The sequence below is a fragment of the Cydia pomonella genome, unplaced genomic scaffold, assembly GCF_033807575.1.
Source record: "Cydia pomonella isolate Wapato2018A unplaced genomic scaffold, ilCydPomo1 PGA_scaffold_178, whole genome shotgun sequence".
NCBI lineage: Eukaryota > Metazoa > Arthropoda > Insecta > Lepidoptera > Tortricidae > Cydia > Cydia pomonella.
In genome coordinates this window covers 597,589-625,349 of record NW_026907820.1, presented here as the reverse complement: position 1 = coordinate 625,349, position 27,761 = coordinate 597,589, and the positions used below count along the sequence as shown (strand labels likewise).

Genomic DNA, 27,761 nt, shown 5'->3' with positions numbered 1-27,761 from the left:
CTTCTGAGTATGTACCCTACTTTTATGTAAAAGCAATGGCCCCATTTCAATACTTGTCAGCAACGCAAGAACTTGACATCGTTATAGGGCACTGCTAAAGATAATAATTGAGAGTATTTGATAACGTAAATAAGAACAACAGTGAAATTGAATGTCAAGGCAAACCCTATCTATTAATAATTCTTTGTTGTACATCAGCTGAACATGTTACATAATCGTTGCTTCGGCTACGTTTCGGTGCACATAGCCCACATAGGTGACTTGCTATTCTTGTAAAGCATATCGACGTATAACTAAAAGTATATGTACGTATTATCAATGGTATTATGAACTAAAATGTAAAAAAAAACGTACATCTTTACATTTTCCTGCTCGAAGGACTTATCCGCATGTTGGTATTATGACGTATGAGAACTCTTTATTTATTCAGTAGGTATTACACCATCTTATAGTGCTTACAGATGAATACAGACAGATATATATCAGAATAACATGAATATATCAGTCTAACATTGCGAATGCGTCCATACTGATTTTAGTGATTACACAAATAATCAGACAGAGACGCAGATATGTGTCAGGAAAAAATATGCATAGTACTGTCTTATTCTAATAGGTAATGTGTCTGAAGCCTTATCCGTCCACCGTAGTTTTCATACGATAAAGTTTTCATTGTTAACATGCTCTAGTGTGTTTCTGCGACGCCCGTGACAATTACATAGTTGAGCGAATTATGGTCTATCATATTCGCCAGGCCCTTTTACAATGCGTCATCAAGGCCGGAGACCGTTACGTCATGAGGCGACCCGGGACGGAGGTGACCCCGCAATGGTGGTTGCCAACATATTGACGACATCCTTATTTTTATTGGTAGTTCGAACGAGTGCGTCGACCGTACATGTGCCGCCTCCACAGCAAACTGGCCCTATTCCCAATGCTTACCAAGTATTATACATCAATCTAACCAGTATAAATATGATCTAATGATCCATAACAGTCGGAGATTAAACATGTATTGTTAAGCTTGAGGCGAGTGCTTGGTAAGCGGGAAGAAATAGAGACCTGTGCGTGTGGCCTCGCACTGTTTCTATTTAAAGAGCTTTTGACAAACTATTCTACAATACCGAGCCTTCGACTTTCACTCAGAGTTTTATAATCAATATTGAATATACCTATCGACTTCTGTACGAAACATGATTACTATCTACAATAGATAATAAGATTTTACTTTCTATTATCTGGTTAAGATTACGTATATTATATTATTGGCCATTAAAAGTAAAAACAAACGTTGCAAAAACAATTCAATACATGGGACGGATGACGGATGTTATTTTATTTTTGATTGGCTCCACTGCACCTTTCTGTAGATTAATCATTGTTCTTTAGGTGAAACGTTTGTTTTAATAATGGTAATTATGATACATTTAATCTAAAGCAAGTATGATGGTAAAGAACTCTATTCAATGTTCAATTAGATTCTTAATAATTCTGTGAAATGTTTAATGCAAACAGGAATTCAAACAAACCCAATCACTATTATTTTGCGATATATGCATTTGAATGACAAAATCGAGTTCGGCCCTTTGCACTTTGCGTTTGCAATTGTTCAGGCGACAAAGGGTTAACATATCAGTTCATGCTTTCCTTGTGTTGCATTAAAAATAATTGAAAAACAACACTAGTGATTGAACATTTTTTGTCGTTAATACCTACAAAAAATAGAGGGTAGTATTTCGCTTGTTGTTTTAGCCAAAACAGTGAAACATACATACTGCTATAGTTATTACCCACTCCATAGCAATTGGCCATTCTTATCAATAACACTTCTATTACCTATACCTTGTTTCTTTCTGATTTGTTACTCGTAAGAGTGGCCAATTGCTAAAGAGGGGCCAATAACTATAGCAGTCACCCCGTAATGTATATAGTTTATTTCTTGTTTCCTTAAAAAAAAAAAACAATTGTTGTTTTTTAAAATTGTAAATCATGATGCTATAAAAGTGAAGAACCGGCAACGAAGCCCGGAACGCCCGGAAGTAGATTTTGTATGAAATTAAGTTTAGATATTTGTAGTCCTGATAGCTGCTAAACTAGAGGGAAATTTAATAGACGGACGCGAAACTACAGCCGACAATTTCTACAGCGTACTAAGTTCGTAGAGTTTTTTTAGGTGGGTTGCTTGATATGGTGTCTGTGGTTCTTTCCGTCGACAGCCATTTAAAAACTTCCGTTATCTTAACTGTGCTAAAAACAACTGGCGCTTTAGTTTTTTTTACATTTGAACCCTGATGTTACAAGTGTTCTAAACACGCTACCTTCTGTCATTTCGTGTACTTATTTATCATTGGAACATAGCGTCTGCAGTCCCATGTGTTTTAAACGTTTAGTTTTTAACCTCGTCAAAACAGGTAGAACTTTAAGTTGTATTTGCATGCTCCTATATCTTCAGGAAAACTAAATAGCAACCTTGTCTCTCGACAAAATATGTCATGTTCAACTTTGTTGTCATGCGTATTGATCACCTTTAGCTAACGTTATCAAATTCGATGACGCGAAACTTTATCTGCTATCTACAGCTCATTACACTTGATTATTAAGGGTACGTCTAACATTGCACGTCCGTCGTGCCCGTCGAAGTGGCGTTGTTTGTTTGTTGTGATGTGTCTGGCCGCCGCGGAGAAAACTTGAACCCACTGTGCAAGCATGAACGGGAAGGCTAGGTTACGCCCTCGGCCTAGGCGGCGGGACGATCTGCATGAAAAGAAACAGGACTTGCTGCTTGCATGGAGCGACGGTAAGTTTATTAAAGATGCAACTTATAATACAATATAATATCAACCCTTAACCTTTCATAATTAGGCGTATATTCGTACTACATATACTTGAAACTTACGCTTTTATTGAGAGTTAGTTAGTCAAATTAAAATTGTTATGTATGTGCTAATATTATTCACATTCATTTCTGCTGAGCAGTTTTATAGGATGGGTTTCACATCGAGTTGAGTGAAGCCAAGGCCACTTTAGAGTATAATTAATTAATGCCTTTCTACTGCGTTGACAATAAAGGGTGGGCTATTTCAAGCTTAATAGTATTGCCACAATCTTTATCGCGCAAAGCGCGTTTTCGTGTGAAAAACATCTTAAAAATCTTTCACATTTAAAAAGTTAGTCTTTTGATTGCAACGCTATGCAACCTTATTGACCTATTCAATCAAGACTTGGTGTCTATAAATCTACATATCCGTCGATGTATAATGTCTACCGGCTTCTTATTAGTTTTTTTACATACACATTACACATCGAAAGATAGACAGGACGTATAGTTTCCTCATACGTAACGGGTTTAAAGTAGCATAATTGCTTCAATGGAAATGTGATAAGTAAATAGCATGTGTCATCAGCTGATTCCCCATTTAGTGCCGTACTATAATAATATCATGACATTCATGTCGCAATCAATATCAGAAATCTCTTGCAATGGACATCGATATTCAAGTCCGTGAATGAGAAAAGCGTGATCTCTACATACTTAATAATTTTTGTTATTCATTCTGTTGTAATGTGATCTTCTATACTTAGATGTTTATATCCTAAATATGTTGAATAATTCAGTGGCACTAATAGCACAAACTACGAGTCAAAAGTATCAACCATTCTGTAATAGCTTTACAATAAGAGGTATGTATTTATACGTGAAACAATCGGATTGTGGTAAATATTTAAACGCAAATTATAGCTATATTCAATTCAATTCAATGCATTTATTTGTCGAAAAGCAGGTAGTGTTACAAACAGATGTTACATACAGATAATATAGCGGTGTATACCTATTAATGTTGGCACGTTGATCTGTCCGCTACTACTGATCCTGACTATATGTATTATTACAAAATCCTATGCTGTAAGACTTACCGTTTATGAAGTTTATTGTCCTCTACCGACATTGAGTTTGGCGACAATATTAAGATAAGACATGTACCGTGTGAAGATCGCTTAAAACCCGTCACCGCCGCAGCGGTAATATATATAAATATATAGTAAGATATCGACAGATATCTTAAAGTACAGCTTAGCACCACACGCGCCACGATACCAAAATATATATCGCTGTCTGTCTAGCAACTAAATTGTTAGAGAGACGAAATATACCAAAATATATACGCAAGGTATCTTAAGATGCCTTACTATAAGATATCGTAAGATACCAAAATATATATTATAGCTTTGTGTGTGGACTCTGTCAAATGGTACGTAAAATATATCGTTAGGTTAGATGCCTTGAAGATATCTTTTGGTATATTATTGCTCCGTCTGTGACGGGCTTTATGGGCGTTACACACACGCAATACACAAATGCAACAAATTTTCCATTAGACTTTTTCAAAGAAGACAGTGATCTATCTGGTGATTAGCGTAGGTATTAATCCTATATCTGTACTAGCTTCTGTGCGCGCCTTTGCCCGGTTAGAAATAATAATAGACAGTTCGGGTATCCGTTTTACTCGTATAGTAGAATTGTCATTTATTGACACGAATATTTTTTATAGATTTATAAACCCAAATATTTAAAGTACCTACTCTCGAAAGCTTTATTTTTATTGTCCTTGACTTTAATCGAAAAATGAAGTAGGATAATAATACTGACAATTGGCATACTTAATTTAAATTAATTAATTTTTTACAAGCGTTAAGCGTGTAGCGGTGTTGTAGATTAAATTTAAAATCGGGAAAGTTATTTAAAATTATGCCGATTGTGTTTTCAGTTTCAGTACGAGTATAGTGCTTTCTAAACAGCTACAAGAAGTAATAAATTGAATTTTGAACGGCATCTACACAAATTTACATTTAAATGTTATAAATCAGGACATGTTGCTGAAAGATTTCTTACAAAGTATCACCCAATCCGGTGCTAATGCTATTTGAGCACCGATCAATATTATGTAAATACACAGTACCAGGAACTGAGCGCTCGGCAAAACATTAGCGGACCTATTTTATGGTCATTAAAGGCATTAATCTACATTGTCGTGATCGCTTTCTCCCTGTTTGTATGCAGGAGATGGCCGAGACGCAAATGGTTGAGACCAGAGTTGCTATTCACAACTACGCACCTGTGTTGCAGTACTTAATTATTATACTCTAGTTCTCTGGGACTTTGGATACACAGTTTCTACGTATTTAAGGACCAAAATATAGTAGGTACAGAAGAGCATTCATATTAGCCATGCAATGGACCTAAAACGTATTATGTACTCGTATATAGATAAGTTAGCTTCCTTTGGCATCGACTGCGGTAGATCCTTGTGATCGTAGGTCTGTACTTCTTTCTTTAGCTTCTGCTGCTGATTATTGAGTATACATATATAAGGTTTGGTATCGTCCGAAAACGCGTATAACTCTAGTGGGAATTGGCATATAATACAATTGTTATTGACCAATCATAGTAGCTATTAGAGCGGTAGTTGATATTCTTAAATTATGTATGTCAAATGTTAAGCTCTTGCGTGGGCAACGTAATTTTTGTTCTTTATTATATCTTAATAAAATTTTTATAAAATTGTGTTCTCCCCTTTCGCTGCAAAGATCTCAATATTAGAGACTGCCTTTTAAAAAATTGTTGCTTAATTATGTGCATTCTACAAATTGACAACGAAAGTCCTACAAAAATTGGGCAAGAGCATGTCGGGCCATGCTCAGTGTAGGGTTTCTTAGTTACCATTATGTCAAAACAGGCCAAACGGGGGCTATTATTAAGTACCATGTACATATATTACAAGCATAAGGGACTAAAGGAGTAGCCTTCGCAGCACTTTGTACGTTTTTTTACTAAGAAGAGATGTGTTGCAATAGCTTATAAAAGGCTGGACCGATCATGTTGGCTATAGTTTTCATTGAAAGTATTTAGTAAGCTTTTGTTTCACGATTTTTTTCATATTTTTGGACCCATGGTTCAAAAGTTAGAGGTGGGTGGGATACATATTAGTTTTCTATCGGAGCGATTATTTCCGAAAATAATAACTTTTTCAGAAAATGGTGCTTGGAGATCCATTTGAAAGACCTATCCAGCGATACGCTACACTATTGGGCCAAAGCAAAAAAAGTACAATAAAAAATTGTACGGGAGGTACGCAATTTTTTTTTGTAGTTTTTATTTTACCGTTCTGTCGCCATGCATGATTAATGTATTCATGACAAATTTCAGCTTTCTAGCACTAACGATTACTGAGCAAAGCCGCGGACGGACGGACAGACGGACATAGCGAAACTATAAGGGTTTCTTGGTTACTACGAAACCCTATAATATGGATTATATTTTCTATAAATATGCGCCAAGCAATTTGCCTTGAAAACCAGCACACCCGAAAAGTAGAAAGCACATGACATGAGTAACTTTCCATTACTCTTATTCAGCATTTCTAATTACAAATACCTAGTGAATTTTTAATGTAACTTGCGCGTGACGACATCGCTAGCAACATTCACGTTAACGTCTCCATTACAACGAAACTCATTGTACGTCGAACCGGCTATCTCCAGCCGTAACCCGTAGCGTAACTAGTAACGACCACCATTTTACATTTACGTGTGAAACGTGCAGCAGACCTCAGCATCGATTGCTATTAATTTAAGACTTAAATTTAAATCACGTTGACCACTAAATCTTGGGAACTAGGGCGCGTTAAGCAAAGTTGATAAAGCCAATTGTGCCGTCACGAAATTTGTTATAACATATACTCCATAGTTCCATTCCATACCTATCATTGAAAAGATGCAAATTAGAATACTTTGTACAGGTAAAAGCTTTTATTGATCTAGTTGCATATATGCTAGTGTATGTCTAAATGTGACTTTTGCACATGTCGTAATTGTACCTTCTAAACAGCTTGTATGATCATGGGAATCGAAGGTGTCGATAGAAATACTGTAATAATGCGCCGTAAGGTCATTAAGGTTGGGTTTGGCCAAATTGTTTTCATAAGCAATAGACTGTCCAATAACTATCTTATATCAAAAATTACTTTTTGACCAAAACTTATTTATCAGTACTTAAATACAGACCTTCCTACCTACTAGTTAGGTCTGTGTATATATATATATATATATATATATATATATATATATATATATATATATATATATATATTTTAACACAGTGACTCTATTGTTTAACTATTGAAAACAAGTTATAAATGAATTGATACTTATTCCTATAAGTGAGGGCTAGATTCTATTTGAGATAAGTAGTAAGCAGATGCAGAGATACAAAGGGAATATAATTTGTTTTTATTTCATCAATCAAACAATACATAATGAGCTAATTAATACAACATGTCTATTATTCGTTCATGAATAGTATTATCAGGCCTGATGTAAAACAATACTCATGTAAATATTAAACTATTAGCATCACTTAATTGACTATCGCATCCTGCATCGGTAGACTGTTTGGACCATTAGGTTGTTTTTGGTATGTTGTCAGAAATGTTAAAACGTTAAAATATATATATATATATATATATATATATATATATATTTTAACACAGTGACTCTATTGTTTAACTATTGAAAACAAGTTATAAATGAATTGATACTTATTCCTATAAGTGAGGGCTAGATTCTATTTGAGATAAGTAGTAAGCAGATGCAGAGATACAAAGGGAATATAATTTGTTTTTATTTCATCAATCAAACAATACATAATGAGCTAATTAATACAACATGTCTATTATTCGTTCATGAATAGTATTATCAGGCCTGATGTAAAACAATACTCATGTAAATATTAAACTATTAGCATCACTTAATTGACTATCGCATCCTGCATCGGTAGACTGTTTGGACCATTAGGTTGTTTTTGGTATGTTGTCAGAAATGTTAAAACGTGTTTTTAATTTTGTCGCATCGCATTGCATATATATGTTCTGTCCCTCACGGGCGCACGCGTATAGCACATCTAATGGGTCTATCATCTATGGTTTGGACTGTTGAAAAAGCTTATTAGAAGTACATAGCGGTATATAATAGTTATTTACGATACAAGTGCAGAAAATAGGAAATTCGTAACGAGTGGGTGATAAATTAAAAGACGACCGAAGGGAGTGTTTTAAATCGACACGAGTTGCGAATTACCTATTTGCACGTGTATCGTACAACGTTTTACAGTACATATGGCTCTTTAAAGTTTCGACATATGCACGGAAAGTGCTCATTCCCGCACGCGTGTCAGAAATTAGCACCATATGTCCTGTGATAGTAAATTTACAAAAGTTTAAGCCTGAAGAGATAACAGACAGACAGAGATATATTCGCATTTATAATAATGGTAGGGATCATACTGAATTTTTATTGCGTGAATATTTTTGTATACTTTTCACATGGTTGCGGTAACCATTTTGCTGTTCTGAATAGACGGTTGATTTTTTACTTTATATGAAACATATTATAATCACCTTATTAAGTATTCGCTATCCGGCTGTCTGTTTTTTAGCGGGCTGAATTTAATGAATTGCACTTGTAAAATGTGCCATTTTCAACCAAGAGGGTACTTATTGTCGGTTGTCATTGTCAGGCGCTATTTGCATTTATCTGCTTCAATTTGAAATCAACCTTATCGACAACCGACGAATGTGGTACTTTTTGTTTGAAAACATCAAAAAAATTTCATAATATATTAGAAACGGTTAATGGGCGCACTCGATCAAAAGGAAAATACGTATATTTATACAAAAACTATCTGTTAATTACTGAATACTGTTTGTTAATACATATATGACACCGTTTTCCGGGTCTGATTAATGTGTAAGTTATATCAATAACTTGTATACGAAAAACGTCTGTGCAAACTGTGCACAACCTTCGCGCCGGGTTATGCACAAGTTTGCACATGTATTTCGCAACGCACCGCGCCACAAGAGTTACCAAGTACCTACAATTGATTATAGGACGGGTTTATTGAGATTCTATTGGAAAACTAGATTGTAGGTATTGGAATGCATTGTGAGCTCTGCAGGGTGCATTCCCCCGCAGACGGCGGGTGGCTGACCGGGGGAACTATTGATTCTGTCTGGTTGCTCGCAAGCTCCAGGCGTATTCTCATTGCATTCCGAGCTGAAGCGATCGTTTATCTGAGACTATTGAGATGAAGCATCCAAAACATGGGCGCATCGTTTTTCTTATGTATTAGTTCGGAAGAGCGACCACTCATTTCAGTGCACCTTTACGAGTCGTGTAGACTACAAATTTATATAGACAAATATTTATTGCTAAGAGAAAAGATGAATTTTAAAAGCTTATAAGACTAACAGTGGTTCGGCTTACGGCGTAGTATTTACCATTAAAAAGAGCGTTTCGTGGTTTTTATTTCATTTTCATTCAACTAGTTATAGTTAGGAATTGTGGGTATTTGGAAACTCTATTATTTTAAATGAGGACTTCGACTACTGATAGTTATAACGAACTACGAGATGACACTTACATTGCTTCTCCTTATTAGAATGCTAAAGAAATACTAATACGAGGCTGATCCACACTAAACGCAAAAAGCCGTCGCCTCATACAACTGCATTTCTAGGTGTTTTTTACTTTACTTTTCTAGTCACGATGGCGCTTTCGGACTTGCATTTCCATTGATACTTTATCTCGATCTTCGACGCGGGTTTAAAAGCGCAGCTGTTGTTATGCCTTTCCAATTCACGTTTCGGTTCTTTACATTTTATGGGTAATTTTAAAACAATATGTTTTTATGGATAGTAATTTTAAGCTTAATTACGTAAGTTTTATAGATATTTAAATGTTACAATGGTATATAATTATGTACACAAAATTGTTTCCTGATTTTTTGAAGTTATATTTTACTGATTTAATTTATGTTATTTATTACTGTCTGATGTTCAAGTTAATAACTATTTAAAAGAAATATAGTATGATTTCAAAAGTTTAGAACCAAAATTCTTTGTGTACCGTAAACTGTCGTTTTGTAGTAGGGTTTCTATGCCCTGTAAAGCATTCAATCAATAGGAGTATCTCGCAAGAAAATGCCTCTGCTAAACAAAATTTTCTCATTGTCTACAGAAGTGTGCAATAGCGAGGAGGTGCCCGAGGTAGAAATCGTCAGTCTTCTTCAAGAGCATATACCGAAGTATCGTCTTCGAGCCGATAGTCTCACTCAATTTGGAGGTAAGCTATATTTTCTTTGTTACGGATACTCTGGAGCAGAGAATTACGTCACACTCATACAATAACCAAATTGTTAATGATAACCTTAAAGTTTCAATCACTTTGTTCACCTCGCGACTAGTGTGCGCGTAAGCAAATAAAGGCTTTGGGTTGTGGACGCGCGGGCGGTGGGCCGGTGGTGGTAGTTTTGGAACGTGTTATATTATATTATCACTCTGTAGACATTCTTAAAGCAAAACTAACACTTTTATCGATTATTTTATGTCTACACACGAAGTCTTTCGTTCAATGTTACTAGAAGGATGATACAAACACCTCTCAAGATTTTTTTTCCAAATCCATTAACGAATTGTACAAAAATTGTTTTTCCTCTCCATTATTCCTGCTAAATTGTTAAATTTTCTCAAATTCAAAGAAGGTGGAGAATGCTTTCTTTAAAGGAACTTAAGACTGTTATTGTAGATTATACCATTATGGTAAAGTCCTCCAACTATATTTTCATAATATAGCCGACACCACAGACCCGCTAATGCGGTATGTGTGGTATGCTGCGCCTGAGAGTCGACGGCAGGAATCTAGTTCCTAGAAAGGCATGTTTTTCATGTGATGGCAGCATGAAGTCTAAAACTGAGCATTCTGAGATGCACAACCTCCATACAACGCTGCGTTCCTTGCGTGCCTTTTACTGTCTTTCCATTATAGATTTATACGTATAAAATCTGTCACCTATTACTATTTACGACTTCTAAACTTAAAATCTGAGTTTCCTAACCGATGCCATATTCACAAAAGTACAGTTAAAGGATTTTAGGTTTATTCTTACTTAATGGCGCCATCTAGGTTTTACATTTTATAAATTTTTCTACGGGTTTAAAATGCTTTACTTACGCTTTAAATCTATTTTTGTGCCTATAACTGCGGTGAGTTAAGTCCAATTTTAAGTTTTGAGGTTTTCATACGCAAATAGCTAAAATTTAAAAATGTCATGTCATCTACAACATTGACAATTCTGGCGGTGTTGTATGATATGAGGGTTGTCACTTGTCACTCGTCTTTATTTTCTAGACTCTGCTAAAACGAATAGATCAGTTGTATTCAGTTAAATGATTGTACCTCCATCTTAGCTCTTATATAGGTTTGTATTTAGACGATTATTTGATAACATTTTCTTCCTGGCATTGCCTGTATGATATTGAGGTAGACAAATGTGATATTGGTGAATCACGTTTGTCTGCTGCAATATCATAACGGCAATTATTACCTACTTACGAAATATAAGTGATGATGCTAAACGATCATAAAACATCGTTTAGCATAGTGAACCCGTCTAGAAAGACGCACACATTATTGACATATAGATTTATCAAGAATATGCTGTACACTGTACATTTGTAATTTTCAGGCTAAAGGTCTACAGTCGCTATTCAACGACTATAAAGTAAACCTCTTTTGCCTGAAACCTTTGATATCTACGCTTATCCGTCTTTTCCCACGGCCTATTTCGTCGGAAATATAATAGGGTTTCTCGTGCAAATAGAACATTAATTTATCTGTGTCCTAGTTTAGTTTCAACGACTTCTTGTAAGCGCCTGGAATTAGGTCGTGGTCGTATATTTTCGCTTTGTAGTGGCGAAGAAAGTCTTACGCTTTTTAACTTTTTCATCATCATCATCATACATTTTGCGGTTCATAAATGTTTACAGTTACATCCATTTGGGGTGTATTATGTTTTCTAACATCCGTTTTCTCTAGAAAAGTTATTCCCAATACCTATTGTTCAGTTAAAATTAAACGAAAGAAATCATTTTCTAACACAAAAGTTTGCATGTTCAATAGGCTGCACGCAATAGGATGTCTAGGCAAGTCTTTCCTAACAATATCTAAGTAGATTGGCAAGGCCTTGTGCCTCGGTTTCACTAAATGTCACCCATTGATCAAACTAGAGACATAATCTTACTTTGTTCTTTATGTAACTTGTAACTGAATTCCTCAATATATCTTGGGTTTTAATACCGACTTTCTTGATGGGTACACAAATAAGTTATGTGCACATATGGTTTCACCAGTTAGTAAAGTGAAAGCAAACTTTTAATGAACTATCTGACACTTTATTGAACGCGTTCTAGCTGAAACGTTTATGGTAAGCGTCTTACCATTAAACACATTGAGGTATAGTACTAGAGTCGGCATCTCTAACAAAATGCCGGCACTTCATTGCGTTTAGTACGTCAAAAAAAAAAAATTAAAAATGCCTTTGTGTGTTATGAAAATGCATTCTAATTATATCAAGAAACATAATAAAAGCAATATAATAGGTAATCCACTGCGAAAAAACTCTTGTTTTAAGCTCATTTAGATTATTTTGAAACGTCACTTTATACACTCGCGGTGGTATACGCCATTTTCTTTGGGGCATAGATTACATTTCGCAGATATAACACGTAGGTACTAATGAGTACCTACCTTATTGTTTGCAGAATATGTACACAATAATGATATATTACTCTTTATCTCGTAATTTTTTGTGGCGTTTTTATTATATTCAAAAAATTCTGTTATGCTATAAGCGCGATTTGATAGTACGAAAGTCAAATTGAAAGAGTTTTATGACTATTTTTATAAATTTTAATGTTGTCAGTGTCACATAATGTAAAACAATTTGAATACATTTGTAAGGAAACAAATACATTTTATCTAGATTCTTTAAAGTGCGTATGTAGGCAGAAAATGAACAGTTGTCATAACAGTTTCGCCTCTGGCCATCTATGCTTATTCTTTAGCTTTGTGACAGACGTCAAACGCCGAAAATGGCGAACACAATTTGTTCTCGACAGCCTGTCTAGTACGTAGTACAAATGTACTACACACAACAAACAAATGTACAGGCTCATAAATATATATATATTTTTTTTTTATACTACGTCGGTGGCAAACAAGCATACGGCCTGCCTGATGGTAAGCAGTCTCCGTAGCCTATGTACACCTGCAACTTTAGAGGAGTTACATGCGCGTTGCCGACCCTAACCCCACCCCCCTCGTTGTAATATGTCAGTGATTAAACATTATTTTATAACTTCTTCATTATCCTCATACTTCCCAATTTAAATTTTGATTGCTGATGTTAGTCTGTTTTGTATTCACTTGTCGAAAGCAGTTCACAACAGGCAAATATATGTTTTGACTGAAACTATTTTGGAAATACACATTATCCTGTTTACCTACTGTAAACCTTCAACCAAGGCTTGTTGATGTCACGTTGCAACTCTATTTAACTAAAGTTTTCCTTTCTACAACGCTTGCCCGGAAGCCTTGCAAAACTCACTGATGAAAAACGACTTCCTGGCGGTCTGTCGTGATTGACATCTGGTTCACGGAACAGTTTAAATTTACTAAAATGGGCTCCGACATTATACACATTTAATGGGAAACAGGTTTTTCCTTGTTTTCAGCTTGTTGCATTCTTTGACTCTAGTAAGATCAGATCAGTCAGGCAATGTGTTCCGATATATTTGGTCACTTTGGCTATCACTATTCGATGCTGACTTTTAAGAAAGAACAACAAAGAACAAATTCTAAGAAAGAAAAAAATTTTTTTATTTCAAGTAGAAACATTACTATGCAAATTATATAAGGGGCACCAGCCGCGATAGTAGAGGACGCTGGTTCAATTCCGGCCCTGGGCATCGGAGGCCTTGGTCACTATTTCTTCGTATCGACATTTATTTCGATTATTATGCTGATTAGAAATTATTGAAATCGGCTTTGTGAATTAAAGTTTACTATAGAACCAGATAGTGCATAAGCAAATATAATACAAAAAGAAAAGGCTGGAATAGGAGATTACAACGACGATAAAACATTGTCCAATGTACTCTTTACGCACTTGCCCTTAACTTAACTTACACATGAACTGTATCTTAACTGGAATGTAACTGTAAATTATGCATTTGAAATAGATTTACCACCGTTAGGGCATCCCGATGATATAACGGGAAATAAATTATCTGAATACCTATGCATTACGAAATCAGTTCTTTGTTAATGTAATGAACTGATGTATAATTCGACATAGCGATATTTGCGACTGCATCTGAGTATGTAGATCAAGATATTAACCGGTTTTCACCAATTTCACCTGTTTGAGACTTCGACCATTGTATAATTTGACCTCACATTAGTAGTGACAATCTTTAGATAATAGCAAGTCTTAGTAAACTTCTTTGCAGCTATCCACCAGTCCAGAGCTGTATATTGTATACATTGATACTGATAGCCTCAGGCAATAAAGTTGAATGTGAATTCTGATTACGCATAGTTACCACCGGAGACCCAGCATAGTTATACTCTATCGGATCACGCTTGTTACCAGGTCAAGCTATATTTTAGACGAGTACAATCTTGGTGAATCACCACGCACACCGAGCGGTTGGTCATCGGCGGATCAACATGAGTCCGCTGTTAGATCACGAATGCTTGTTATGAAACTCTAGATCAAGTTATACGGTCATTCTCAAGTAGTCTAGACAATTTTTAGTGTATTGGCCAGGAGTGTTCCGTACCACTAAGTCCTGCGGGCGCGGCTTCCGGCGCCGGCGCTCGGCTATAAATACTAGTGTCTCACTGCTCGAGTCATCGCCCGCCGGCGCGGGACCGGCCCCTGCATACCATCTGTCAACTTGCTGCATTTAGATGTCGCATCTTTACCTGCCTCTTCATATCAGCAATACTTAATGATTTGGGACCATAAGCCAGAATTATGCTGCCAGCTTTTTTGCTCAGTTTACAACCAGAATTAAATTCCAGTGTTCTAAACATTAGTAACAGGAAATGCCTTTTTCCATGTATTTATTTATTTATGTAACCCTCATTGGCTGCCATACTGGGCGTCGTGTTTAGTATGGGTCAAACAAAGGCAATGATAGAGGACTTTAAGAACTACCGATCTAACCCTCATGTATGTTCAGTGAAAATTAATAGTTCGGGGAAATCATAGACCGAATGGTACACAACACAAAATGTATCAAGATGACAGATGTTACGACAAGTCACGTTTTATACATTCTTTAAGTTTCCATTAGCATTTTCTATCATAGATTGTCATCTTTGCTATGACCCTTGGTCAGCATAACGAGTGATACAATACAGTACACATTTTCTTTATTGTTTACATACAAATTAATCATATAAGATAAAGTATGTTAGATATCGCTAAAAAGCGATCTCGTCCAAACAACCTTTGTGTAGTGTGGACAAGGCAAAAAAAATATTAAAGAGCGGTTGTTGGTCTTTTTACACTTTTTCTCATCATATATATATATAAACGCTCCACCATATTAGGACATGCAAATACTGCAAAACAGCCTGGATTTCGTAAGAATAACACTTCTCAAAATAATAAGTCATTTCCTTCTGGCGTTTCAATAATAGCAGATTATAATGCCATTTTGTGGTGACACACTTAAACATGAAGGGGTCTTAAATTTTCCACTAGCTATTGCAATTTTTTTTAAAGCCAAACTGTAAATACATATGGTAATTAAGTTTCAACCAGTCTAAACTGTGTTATTTGCATATATGTATAACGTTATGTAATGCCTTATATCAGGTTAGGCACGTTGCGTGTAATGTTTAAGCCAATTATTTTTAATTTTCCGTTACTAATGTGGTTATTGATCGCTACAACTGCCAGCGCCTTAACTAGATAATGGTTTTTGTGTTATAAGATTGTATAACTAATATAAGTGTTATATTTACACCTGCTTAAAGTATAAGTAAAGTTATTGAGTATAGTTATCCTATTTTTGTCGCGTAAGGTACAATACGTTTGGCATATAAACTTGGATTAAATAAATAAATCCTGTCTATTAACTTTTATGATGTGAAAATTAAATTTCTGTTGGTATCGTTACGCTATTACTTTTCAGGCTCAAAATACTCAAACGATTTTAATGTGTGTGTGTTCAGTGTATTGTAAATAGTTTTTCCGTAAAAGTACAATGCAAAAACCGTAAAATAGAAGTTAGAAATTGTGCGATAAATGAATTCTGCGCATTCCAAGCAAAGGGCGATTTGCGTTCCTATATTTTACTATGAGAGCAAATATGATTGCCGCGCAATGCCCGCGGTTGTAATAACGATGTGAGCTGAGTGATAACTTGCAGGCATGATTCAGAGCTCCTGTGACGTCATCCCGCTCCAGGGCTGCGCGCAAATTGATATTATCGAATTACTTCCAACGAGCACTGGACGTATATTGCGATTGTAGCACCATCGCCGTGTACTTGGTTTTTAAAGGCCACGGTTTTTGGGTATAAAGTGCGGTTTATATTTTAAATTGATGCTTGTAAAAATATTATTGGTCTTTCGTTTACCTATTGTGTTTTAGGTATATATACAAAAGGAAACTAAAAACTAGTCTATAGATTCTCTATGATATTCCTATTTTTTTATACACTTCGACATTGTCATTTGTGATATCGTTGAGCGTATGAAATCTCAATTGAATATTCTCCTTGCTTCGCCAGTTGAAAATGATCTTATATTATAGTTAGTGTCATCCACGATGACGCACAGATTTGTCAAATTTAACCTTTAATAACATAACAATACAAGTCAAGGCCCGCGTCGTCGTGAATGATACCATCTTTATATAACTCCGCCTAAGTATAACAGTATAGACCACTGAAACAAGATGCAGATAAATGGAGATATTAACCCATGAATGTTGTTTTGCAGGCTACGAGAACCAGGACTGGTTCATCCCATCGCCGGCGTTGCCAGTCAGTGACAACGACCTAGCACTAACTCCCGATCAGATCAGGGAGACGCTTAATTATTTCCGTAAGTACAAACAATTATTATTAATTAGTCTGTCAACAATATAATAGGCTGTCGGGTGATTGTTCATTGGGATCTCGATTGCTCAATAGAACGAGTGATGCAAGCTGATAGACCTAAAAGTAAATTACAGGTAAGTTATCATTACTAATACTAGACCCTGTAAGCTGTAGCTTAGAAACTGTACAAGTGAAAAACAGTCCTTTGAGTTGTTATCACTGTGAGCTCACAATGGTCTTAAGAGCTATAGACGCTATTGGCGCTTAAGTACTTTATGTCAATTTTCCCATTTTGAAAAAAATATCCAAAATCTGTGTCGACAAAAAATTCTATTTAATCATGGAATCTGTTCACAAAATTTCCTGAGAATCGATTGAGAATTGCGACCTGTAGAGGAGAACATCCGGACATACGAAAGCTGACTGCCCGAGCGAACAGACATCTTCGCTAACGCTTCGGTCAATAAATAGTATAAATACGAAAGTAACTCTTGTCTGTCTGTTACCTCTTAACGCTTAAACCGATTAACCGGTTGAGATTAAATTTGGTATGGGGATAGTTTCAGGCCCGGGAAAAGTTTTAACCAATACCTGATCATCATCATCATAATTCACCAGCAGACGAAGTCGCGGGGAGAAGTTAGTTTTTTATAAGGCTGTAAACTAGCAACTAAACCGCGTGAGCTCGAATTGAATATCGAGCAAGCGAAGAAAGGATGTGATGAAATTTTCATCGATATAGACTTTCCGATTTGACGAGTTGATAACACTTAATTAAAGATAAGTTCTCATTTGTAGTTGCCTTTTTCAGATGTTAATTGCATTGTGCAATTTGTGTTTTGTAAATGTCAAATTATTTGACAGTGGGACAGAAATATACTTTATTCAAAAGCTACTCCTATACCTCGATTTCATTGTCAAACTTTGAAAATGTCGCAATATCACTCTATTATTTCCATTCTTCCTTCGTTTGGGGGCGACACGAAACGCCCCTACGTTGTGAAACTTGATCCAGACGAAAGGTTTCACAGGGCGGGCACGTTGTTGTGAAACCCAAATAGAACATTGCGCAATTAACCTTATAAGTGGAGCTTTGTGAAAGCGGGCCCTGTCGCTGACTGGGGTACCAAACTTAGAAGAAAGTTCTTGGTCATACCAATTATTCTCAACTTAGTGTCTAAATGGAATGAAAGAAATAAAAGTAAAGACACACGTTAGTAATCAAATTAAACGGGTACACGTTGGTGAGTACCTACACCTCCCTACTTATCTGGTAATATTTATATAGACAGGGGTAGCACTTATAAATTAATGTATAGTCAAGTTCATAAATATGTATACGTTTCTTCACCTATATGTATACGTTCCTTTGCGATAAGGTGAAAAATGTATACATATTTATGAACTCGACTGTACACTACTGTTTTTATTTCGGTTTCACGGCATCTGCAGTCCCTTTTTATAATATGTTTATTTACTGAAAATATGTATATTATGCATTTCCTTTTAAATATACTTTGCCAATCCATGTATTGCTTTATAAAATTTACTGTGAACTATTTGGAGTACCTAAGGTGTGAAGCGTATGAAAGATAATTAATTTAAATTCAATTTACTGTAAATTACTATCTGATTCAATATCTGCAGACGACCTTTTGCGAATTCAATATCATTTTGATTGTTTTCATGCACTTGTATTTGCATTGGGTAAGACAAATTTCCGCGTCCTTGGCATTAATGAAAGTATGTCCATCTACCTCTTTATGCGAATCCAAATATAGGGTACAATAGTAATCGATTGCTATATAAGGCATGTTGAGTAAATTAAGGTCAACGTATGCCAAAACAACTTTTTTATCTTACGGATATTGAGATATATATCTCGCAAAGGTTTAATCAGGCAACTGCCTTATTACGCACCGTCATGTAATGATCCTCATTCCGTTTGTTTATTAAAGTAAGTAGAGAAATGTTTGGAATTTTTGGTAGTGTTAACTCATCAAAATTATTTATTTGAGTCGGTTTGTGTAGTATTTATACGGCAATATACCATCGGTATACACAATTCACCAAATCAGTTTTGTCGTTCGGTAAGAACGTGCGGTATTGCCGTGTGAACGGGGTCTTACGTAACGCTATATCTGCGGGCGCGTTGTGTGACAGCCGGCGCCTCACTAACATCAACAAACTACCACTATTAGACCTTATCTCGTTGCAACAAGATCTACGTGCTGTCATTTATCTGTGTTGATAGTACGCGTGCGCGGCGCGGGAGGCGCGCAGCGCCCACTGTGCCGGGCGCGCCGGACCGCGCGCCACGCGTACCGCCACCGTCGACGATCAATACCGCGCTGCAACGCCCGAATCTAAATATCCACCGGTTAGCTGCACCCGCTGCACTGAAACGCGTTTCCCACACAATCGAAACACTGGCATGTCCTTATCGATTAGGCTCTAACGTCTGGGCATTTCTTTGTCAACGAATCCGTTCCGTGATCGAGATTGAGATTTTATTTTCTTACATACGGTATTGATAGTATTATAATGTAGATGTCGACGCGCATCGATTAAGGGTTGCGAAGAGACTCCACCGCGCAACAGCTGCCGCCGTCTGTTGTCTTGACCGTGAGGGCCTTTACTTAACGTTACTATTGCCTGATTATATTTATGTAATATAACTATAAAATAAATGATACTCATATATATGTAATTATATTACAAAATACGTAACTGGATTGCGCGCTTGTACGTTAATCCATATCAGTTTACGAATAGTTTTACTATGACCGAGCAATATGTTTGAGGTCTACTTACTCAGTATATGTATTACCTTAATATTATCACATAATGTAATCTGTTAAGTGTTGCAATGTAGTTTGGTGTGTGTTCACGTGAAGTAGCTTGATTTTACAATATATATATGCATGTGGTTATGTATGACATTAGGACAACACTGATAATAAGTAATATATAGATATCTATAAAATTTATCAAATTTTCATATGGATTATTCTTTATAATATAATGCACTGTTACAATACAAGTAAAAAAGACATTTGCATTTGCACAATCTTAAAAAATACGCATCTTTATGTCAATAAATTATCGAGTAGGTTTAACGTTAAGAGCGGGTGTAAAGCCGGGAGACTAGAAAGGAACAAAAGATGGCACGCTGCGTGAAACTTGCGACGGAAGATTAGGCGAAAGAAATCTTCTGTTTTAAAATTTTCATTTCACATGCTCTGAAAGTGAGTCGTTATTGTTCTAAAAAGGTGTGCAGAAAATGATAAGTTTCTGCTCTAGAGCACTGTACTTTCTAAGTACGTTTGTTTCTCTTTTTTTACGATAAGCAATTACAATTTTGTTTTTAAATGGATTAGTTGTACAATTTCCATTCTGATAATTCACTCCCCATTCCATAAATAACGATATTTTTACCTAAATGTTAATCGAAAGTACCCTCAAGAAGTACTACTATAAAATAGGATTGGATTAAAGATGTGATTTTAATTTTAATATCCTGATTGAACTTGACTGGCTTGATTGACTTGCAGATGAGTTGCTGGAGAAAAATACTTCGTAGAACATATTGTCAAAGAGCAGACATACGTTTGTATATCGCTAAAAAGTGGTCCGGTCACGTACCTTGGATACAGTCAGGTATTTTGTTGCGTAAACAACATCCTAAATTAGGGGTTCTCAAGTTTTGCAATATTTTTACAATACATATGGTGTTACTTTCCCGCACGCGTGCGGGAATGAGCACTTTCCGTGCATATGTCGAAACTTTAAAGAGCCACATGTACTGTAAAACGTTGTACGATACACGTGCGAATAGGTAATTCGCAACTCGTGTTGATTAAAATACTCCTTTCGGTCGTGCTTTAATTTATCATCACTCGTTGCGAATTTCCTATTTTCTGCACTTGTATCGTAAATAACTATTTTATCACACTTGCTTGTTAACGGTGTTATTGTATGCCAGCATACTAAGATGGAATTGGCTATATTATGCCCACGGGCGTAATATATTTTTTTATTTCATTACGCCTATGTGCATATTGGGTATAATGTTTTTATCGTGTAGGTATAAATGAGTTTTACTTTTAAAATCCTGACGCTTTTTTTTGTGTATGTTTATAAATATTTAATTTGATTAATTTAATAGCTGTGTCAAATATTTTTACTCAATTTTCAATAGTGGCTGTCAAAAATTACAATATGGCGGATGAATTTTTGAAGTGTCAATTTAGTTTTTTCCTCACAAATGTGATGAAAAACATTGTGTGTGCCAAAGGCGGTACAAGAATTACGAACTCGTGTTAATTAAGCCCTCGCCTTCGGCTTCATTCTTGCAAAATTTACCCTTAATAACTTTACTAATAAAACTTACTTTTCATGCCAAAAGTGTAATTTGTTTTGTTTCTTACGGTTGCGCGTGGTTAAAATGTTTTTGGAACACCCGAAACATAAGTAGTTCAAACTGAATCGCAATTAAAAAAAGAATTCTAAAAACAGATGTTGCCCTTTGCAATCGACCTATGCTATAAATAAATTCCTCGTGTAGTTCGATAAAGCATCTACTTTCTAGTTAATCGCGTTTGATGCGCTTTCATGACCTATATTACTTTTAGACGTGATTATTTTTACCCGCGTAATTACTACGTACTATTAGTGTTATCACGTTTGTCAGTCCGCCAAATTTCTCGCGAACAGCGTTACTTGATTGCAGTTCGATTATAAGGTTGAAGGCCGCAGTTCCTAAAATAGTACCGGCAACAATGGTTTACGCACGTATTTTAAAAGGTTAATCTGCTCGAATTTAAAGTACGCGGTGCGCGGCCATCGTGGTCGCTACTCATATGCACTGCAATGCTCTTCGAAACATGTCGCGCAAGTGACTAAAAACGCTTAATATCCTTTTTAAAGCTGGCAATGTATAGAACGGTCGTTGATGCCATTTTGGTGGAATGACGGATAGAATAAAAGTAGGAAGTTTTCTGACCGAACTCCGGGTCTATTTTCGTTGAGGATGTTAACGAATATTGCGTGAAAAAGAAATGGACATCTGTTCAAACGTCTGGAATATACTGGTGGTCATCCAAAAATTAAGTTTGGGATTTTTTTTTACTGGTTAAATAGTAAACAACACGCACGCAAACGTACAAATAATGTATTTGGCGTAAAATTACTACAATTTTACGGACACAAATTCACCAACTAATGCATAATTTTTATCCATTTACTACAACATAGTTGAATGAACGGTATAAATTCAGGATCAAAGGTTAAGGTTAACGAGCATTTTCTCATGGATAGCATTTCATGATGTTATTGGACGTTTATTTAACTATTCATTACGGCAAGCTAGTTGCTAGTTAAGTAACGATTTGCTTCCTGTTTTGAACTGTTCAAGTTTGCTGTTTCCTTTTCACATCAGGTATGGTATTTATTTATTAGTAACATTTTATTATTGACATGCACAATTTGAGTTGTTAGATAGGTAGACATTCAAAAATATATAAAGTAACAAGTGATTGAACCATAGATCGTAGGATCGTATGTATAGATGTGCAATACGCGTGCGCCCTTGAGGGATAGAGCATACGCAATGCGACAAAATTAAAAACACCTTTTAACATTCCTGACAACATACCAAAAATAACCTTCGTAATTTGGTCGGATTCATTGTTACCTTTCATAAAACGGTGGGCAACAAAAAACGTCTACGCCACTTAGGACTTTTTAGAAGTAGGCAGAAATGACAAGTGAGATGATAAGGACAAACAATAATAGCGCTTTCTCTGCAACTCCTACTGAAAGTTCCGTAAGAGCATCTTTTTCGGTCATTTCCCCCCTCCCCCATTTCATCTCTATATTGTATCTAGTCTCACTTAGGAGGCAAAAGCCCTAAAGTAGTACCATAAAAAATAACCATACTAGAAATTTACATTAAAATCTTGCATTCGGAACCGGTTAAGCTTAGTAAATAATGCAATCGATAGCAAATTCTACATCAGGCAAGCAAAACCAGACTTAATTATATTATAGATATAGTGGATTCTGTCTAATACTTTCAAATGCTAATTGCTGAAGCAAGAATTAAATTCAGCGCATTAATAATTCATAGCTCACTTGACTGCAGGCAGGTTGACTAGTAGCCCGGCTCCAATCACCGGCGACCTGTCTTACGTACAAGAGACAAATATGTAGATAAAAAAGACAAACAAACTCGCGCGTCAAATTTCTCAAACAGCACACTAGACGGTGTTGGACTATTTTGTCTGTCTAAGAGAGCACACCAGATGTGGCGAAATGTGGACAGATCTCCATGGTAACGTTGTGGACAGGTCTCCATGGTGACGTTACGGCCACGTTGTGGACAGATCTCCATGGTAACTCCTTCTTTGTATTATACAAAATAATGATAATTCTGTGATAATAATTCAATTCAATTCATAAATAAAAGTATGCAGTTTTTCATCAATGTTTTCTTATGACGTTATCACGCAAAATTATCTTCCGTAAACTGATTTTACAGACAACGATTTTTTCTTTTATTTATTTAGGGACTTTTAATCTTAAGACTATATAAGGTCAATACGGGTAAGTGTGGCTGCGGGTTAAGCATTGCCTATTTATACATTGATTAGTGTTTTGGATTTGCTACTAACGCAAGCCAGCCACAGTTAAGTGACTCACTGATTACCAGTTCGCCGGACGATATCGGCCTGTCAGTTATTCGCAAAGGCTGACAATCGCGAATAACTGACAGGCCGATATCGTCCCCTTTAGCCGTATGTCACTGACTTAACCGACGATGAGGTACGCCACTTTTTATGTAGATTAGCAGTCTTTATTATTTACTTGCTTGTCGTAGGTATGACATGCGCGGTGCCCGTGTTATGCCAACAGTTTGGCACGTCAAGTTACATTATCGCGATTCGATTCGTTCCGCCCGTTACTTATACTCGTAGCCAGTTATTGTTATGGCTCGCGCGGAAGTGGACGTAGGCTCGCCCGTGGTCAAAATGTAAATCGCTCGTGAATTCATTGCGTGCTGCTAGCTGCAGACGCCTGCACTTGATCGTGAAAGTTACTGGCCTCAAATGCCGAGACCGTTACTAAAAGAAATCGCCTTGTTTTAAGTTTACAGATGTGTCTTACCGGTGGATTTGTGTTACAACTGAAGTTTAGTGGTTTTATGTGAACTTGAGTAGTGACTGATAAGTGATAACCTCTCGCTGTGTTGTCGTCATCGAGAACTGTCAGTTAATTGACGATGTTACTCGTTGTTTGAAAAAAATAATAGATATAGCCCGCTTTACGCATGGATGACTCATAAAGTGATGAGTGTGATGACCACAATACTAATCGATTTAGTTTAGAACGACTGCAGAATAATGAGCGAACTTAAAGGGTTCAATGTCGTAAGAAATCTACACAAAAATGAGGAATACTAATCATATCTACCCTTTTTTTGTTTTCGAAGTATCTGTTGCATAAGTGATGTGTAACTGTGACCTGTAGGTAGAGGTAAATTCACGGAGTTCATAATTATATATATATATATATATTATATACGAATGTTAATGATAGGTTACAACATTATTACTATTTCCAAATTTGATCGAAAAATTAAATGCAATATTTTCTTTTCGTGATATCATAAAGTTCTAAAAATCCAAATACCACCGATGTATATTATTACTACCTACTTTAATTTATACGAATAGCTTAATTAAAATTACTGTCACTACGTGCGCTAATATCACCGCTCCGCCGTAGCGTGGAAGCAGATTAGCGTCAAATAGATTGGATATTATTTCAAGCGATTACACGAACCAATTTATTTTATAGTCGTCAAATGTATTTCTTTTTTACACCGCTCCGTAATATTTGCTCAGCGAAATTGAAGAATATGGGTCAAGGTTGCTATCATGTCTTAACCTTGATAAAATGCGAGGCGATCTAAGAAAATGGTGGGAGCCGGGGAAAACTCACTCTGCCGCCTTTCTTGCTGCGTAGTTACAAGACATAGTCTACCGAAATGATTGTATTTTCCTTTGCTTCTTTTATTATTCGTGCCAAGTGGCAGTGTCACTGAATTAATGAATTTTAACCAAGGAAAGAAGTTGAAAAAAGTTGTTAGTACGGCATAGTATCGTGACTTCGCTTATGAAAAAAATCATGACGCGATTCGCTGAAGGTCAAGTTTTTCTATTGCCGAGGAAAAATGTTCTATCGGTTGCAAGACTAGGTTAGGTATATAGAATTCTCTACAATCACGCTATCGTAAATCTAAGTAATGTAACGCAGAGTAAGGTTTAAATGCCACGAACTGCTATTTATTAACTTAAGCCGTCTAGTTTTGCAACGACCTATCACGATATTTAAATGCAGTTCAAATACTTGCCCAAGCGAATGTACGGTGATAACTTGATAAGGTCACTGAAAGGGAGTGCTAGGATTTTATCATATTATAAAGGTTAACCCTGCAAGCGCCCATTCGATGAAAATTTAAAGGTTAGATGCAGATAAAGATTATAAAGCCGTCATAAAATAATTGTATACGTCCAATAACGGTAAGGTGTTACGGTAGGTTTTGTAGCAACGTAATCGGACGACTCTGATGTCGTAGCTTTACTTAGCAGCTGTTCAATTTGGTCTATCACGTATGTGAAAGGTCCCATAGACTGGAACTAGACAAGCGCAGTGCGCAAGGCTGCGTGACGTCACGCTGAATCACGTGCGCGCGTCGTCGACCTTATAGGCCCAACAGCTTTGCCAATTTCATGGGCAATTCGCGTTGTGCAAAAACTTTACGGTAACCAATAGCCATTGCAATGGCTATTGTTGTCTGAGTTAAATGTATTTTAGGTTTTCCCACGTATACCCAGTATATATTCCGAGGCATCGGGATATTCGACGCTATTCATTAATTTATTACCTCCTATTTTGACCTCTCCCACTCCCTTGTAAGGAAAATAAGACATGGCCAACCACCCTTATATAATATGTACTTACTTTATATTTATAACATAATGTTATAAGTATGTCCCGTCCCCTGAAATTGTTAACAGCATTAAAACAGGAAATATTTTCATATGGTCAAAATAGTTTTCCTAACTTATGGGTGGTTTCAGACTAGCGTATTTTTCTGCGGGTGTGCAGTCGTTTCGGCGTTACGCGCTTATACGCGCGCTATATTTAAATAGGTGCGTATAAAACGCTAATCTGAAAACGCCCTATGAATCGGCTCTAATTGTGTTTTCCTGATTTATAAATTGTTTAATCACGTAAAACAATAGCTTTTTTAAACGTTAATTACTGGTTGCATCATGCTCCTGTCATTTTTCAAATGAATAGGTTATTATGATTATGAAACCTGGAAATCTTCCTTCAATAGTTTTCTATCAATTGGTGGAGTAGGTAACTATGTATTTATTAGATGATTCTTTGGTAATGTGCGACTTCAAGGCCACGTTTCGTGGTCACTCCTAATGTGTTGGACACGACACCTGAAACATATTTTACATATGGACGTGTTGTCTTGTTCAGATGCAATATTTATTCACTGACGTTCTGGACAAAATAAGCCATTAAGTTAATTACTGAGAATTCTAGTTGTCCGTGAAACTAGCAAATTGCCTTGTTTTCTATTAGTACTGAGTAGGAAGAGGTAAACAATTTAATTAGTTCCACAAAGTACTTTAAACCGATGTTAAACTCTTCTTGACTAAATATGTATATGATCATACTTGACAGTTGAAAAGATTTCCAATTGGCTATGTTAAATAATTTAAAGTAGGAAGTAATTCTGAATGTAGGTATTTATAAATAAAGAAAATAAAACACTTATTTTACTTGCTAAGACATAACAATACGAAAGTAATAGTGGTAGTAGCAAAATAATTAATAATAAATAAAGCTAATTTATCGCATATCCTATAACCCACCTATATGGTCATGGCGGGAAAATAATGTTTATTTATTTTCTATTGTTTACCGTATCGCGAGTATCTTAGCGTTTATTGAGTAATTCTTCATACTATTCATAATTACTTAAGGTATCTTTCAAGTTAGCTATGCCGTAAGTTAATCTTGTTATCCTAATTAATACTCGTTAATACACAACATATAATACCATAATAAAAACCACCATACCACAAACAAATACCATAATAAAATAAATGTATTGGTTAAAATAGTTGCTTTATTAATCATAGTTACGTATTGCGTTTACAGTAAAATTAAATTGTGACAGCTATCAAAAATCAGTGTGCTGGTAATTTAATCTGGCCACTTTCATTATACCGTGGGCGAGTGCTGGCGCGCCTTGCTTTGCCCTCATTTTTAGGCATAATCAATACTAGGCTTTTAAAATCTCACGACTTACATTGTATTTTATTAATATTTAGTGAACACACGTTTGTGCTTTAAATTATCTTATCAGTGCTCTTCATGATTAACACGTTAGGATCGTTTTAAAATATGAAGCCACGTTACCTGCGGCTCAGTGTGGTTTCTGTTTTAGTGCAACTATTTATACGCCCATCGTTGGACGTCAGACGGCCTTTGAAATCATATAGGGCGGACGTTTTCCAGGCGGTATTTCCAGCCATATACTTTAGTCGGGCGTGAATATGAATTCGCGTTTGACTTACATAGACACAAAGTTATTATTGGCATTGAGAGACAGACAGTGAGAGTTGATTAGTGTACTTAGTGTAAGATACTGAAAGT

At 36.0% G+C, this 27,761-nt stretch overlaps 1 protein-coding gene and 1 long non-coding RNA gene across 6 annotated transcripts in view; both read left to right on the top strand.

Annotated features, from left to right (window-relative positions):
* LOC133533555 (trafficking kinesin-binding protein milt-like) overlaps positions 1-27,761 on the top strand; it is a 54,819-nt gene that overhangs the window by 2,282 nt on the left and 24,776 nt on the right. For 2 of the 5 annotated variants that reach the window (XM_061872552.1, XM_061872548.1), the window contains exons 2-3: positions 10,075-10,179; positions 16,915-17,019. Coding sequence is in view for 3 of the 5 variants with exons in the window: in XM_061872548.1 (XP_061728532.1) it covers positions 10,075-10,179; positions 16,915-17,019 (210 nt within the window). In the remaining 2 variants the exon portion in view is untranslated. Of the gene's footprint in view, positions 1-2,607; positions 2,798-10,074; positions 10,180-16,914; positions 17,020-19,267; positions 19,641-20,569; positions 20,676-27,761 lie in introns of those variants that run through there. The other 3 variants (XM_061872547.1, XM_061872551.1, XM_061872549.1) reach the window with 3 other exon arrangements.
* LOC133533557 (uncharacterized) lies at positions 23,959-27,754 on the top strand. Its single transcript, XR_009801897.1, has 3 exons — positions 23,959-24,048; positions 24,165-24,551; positions 27,553-27,754. It is a non-coding gene; the product is annotated as an uncharacterized LOC133533557 (long non-coding RNA).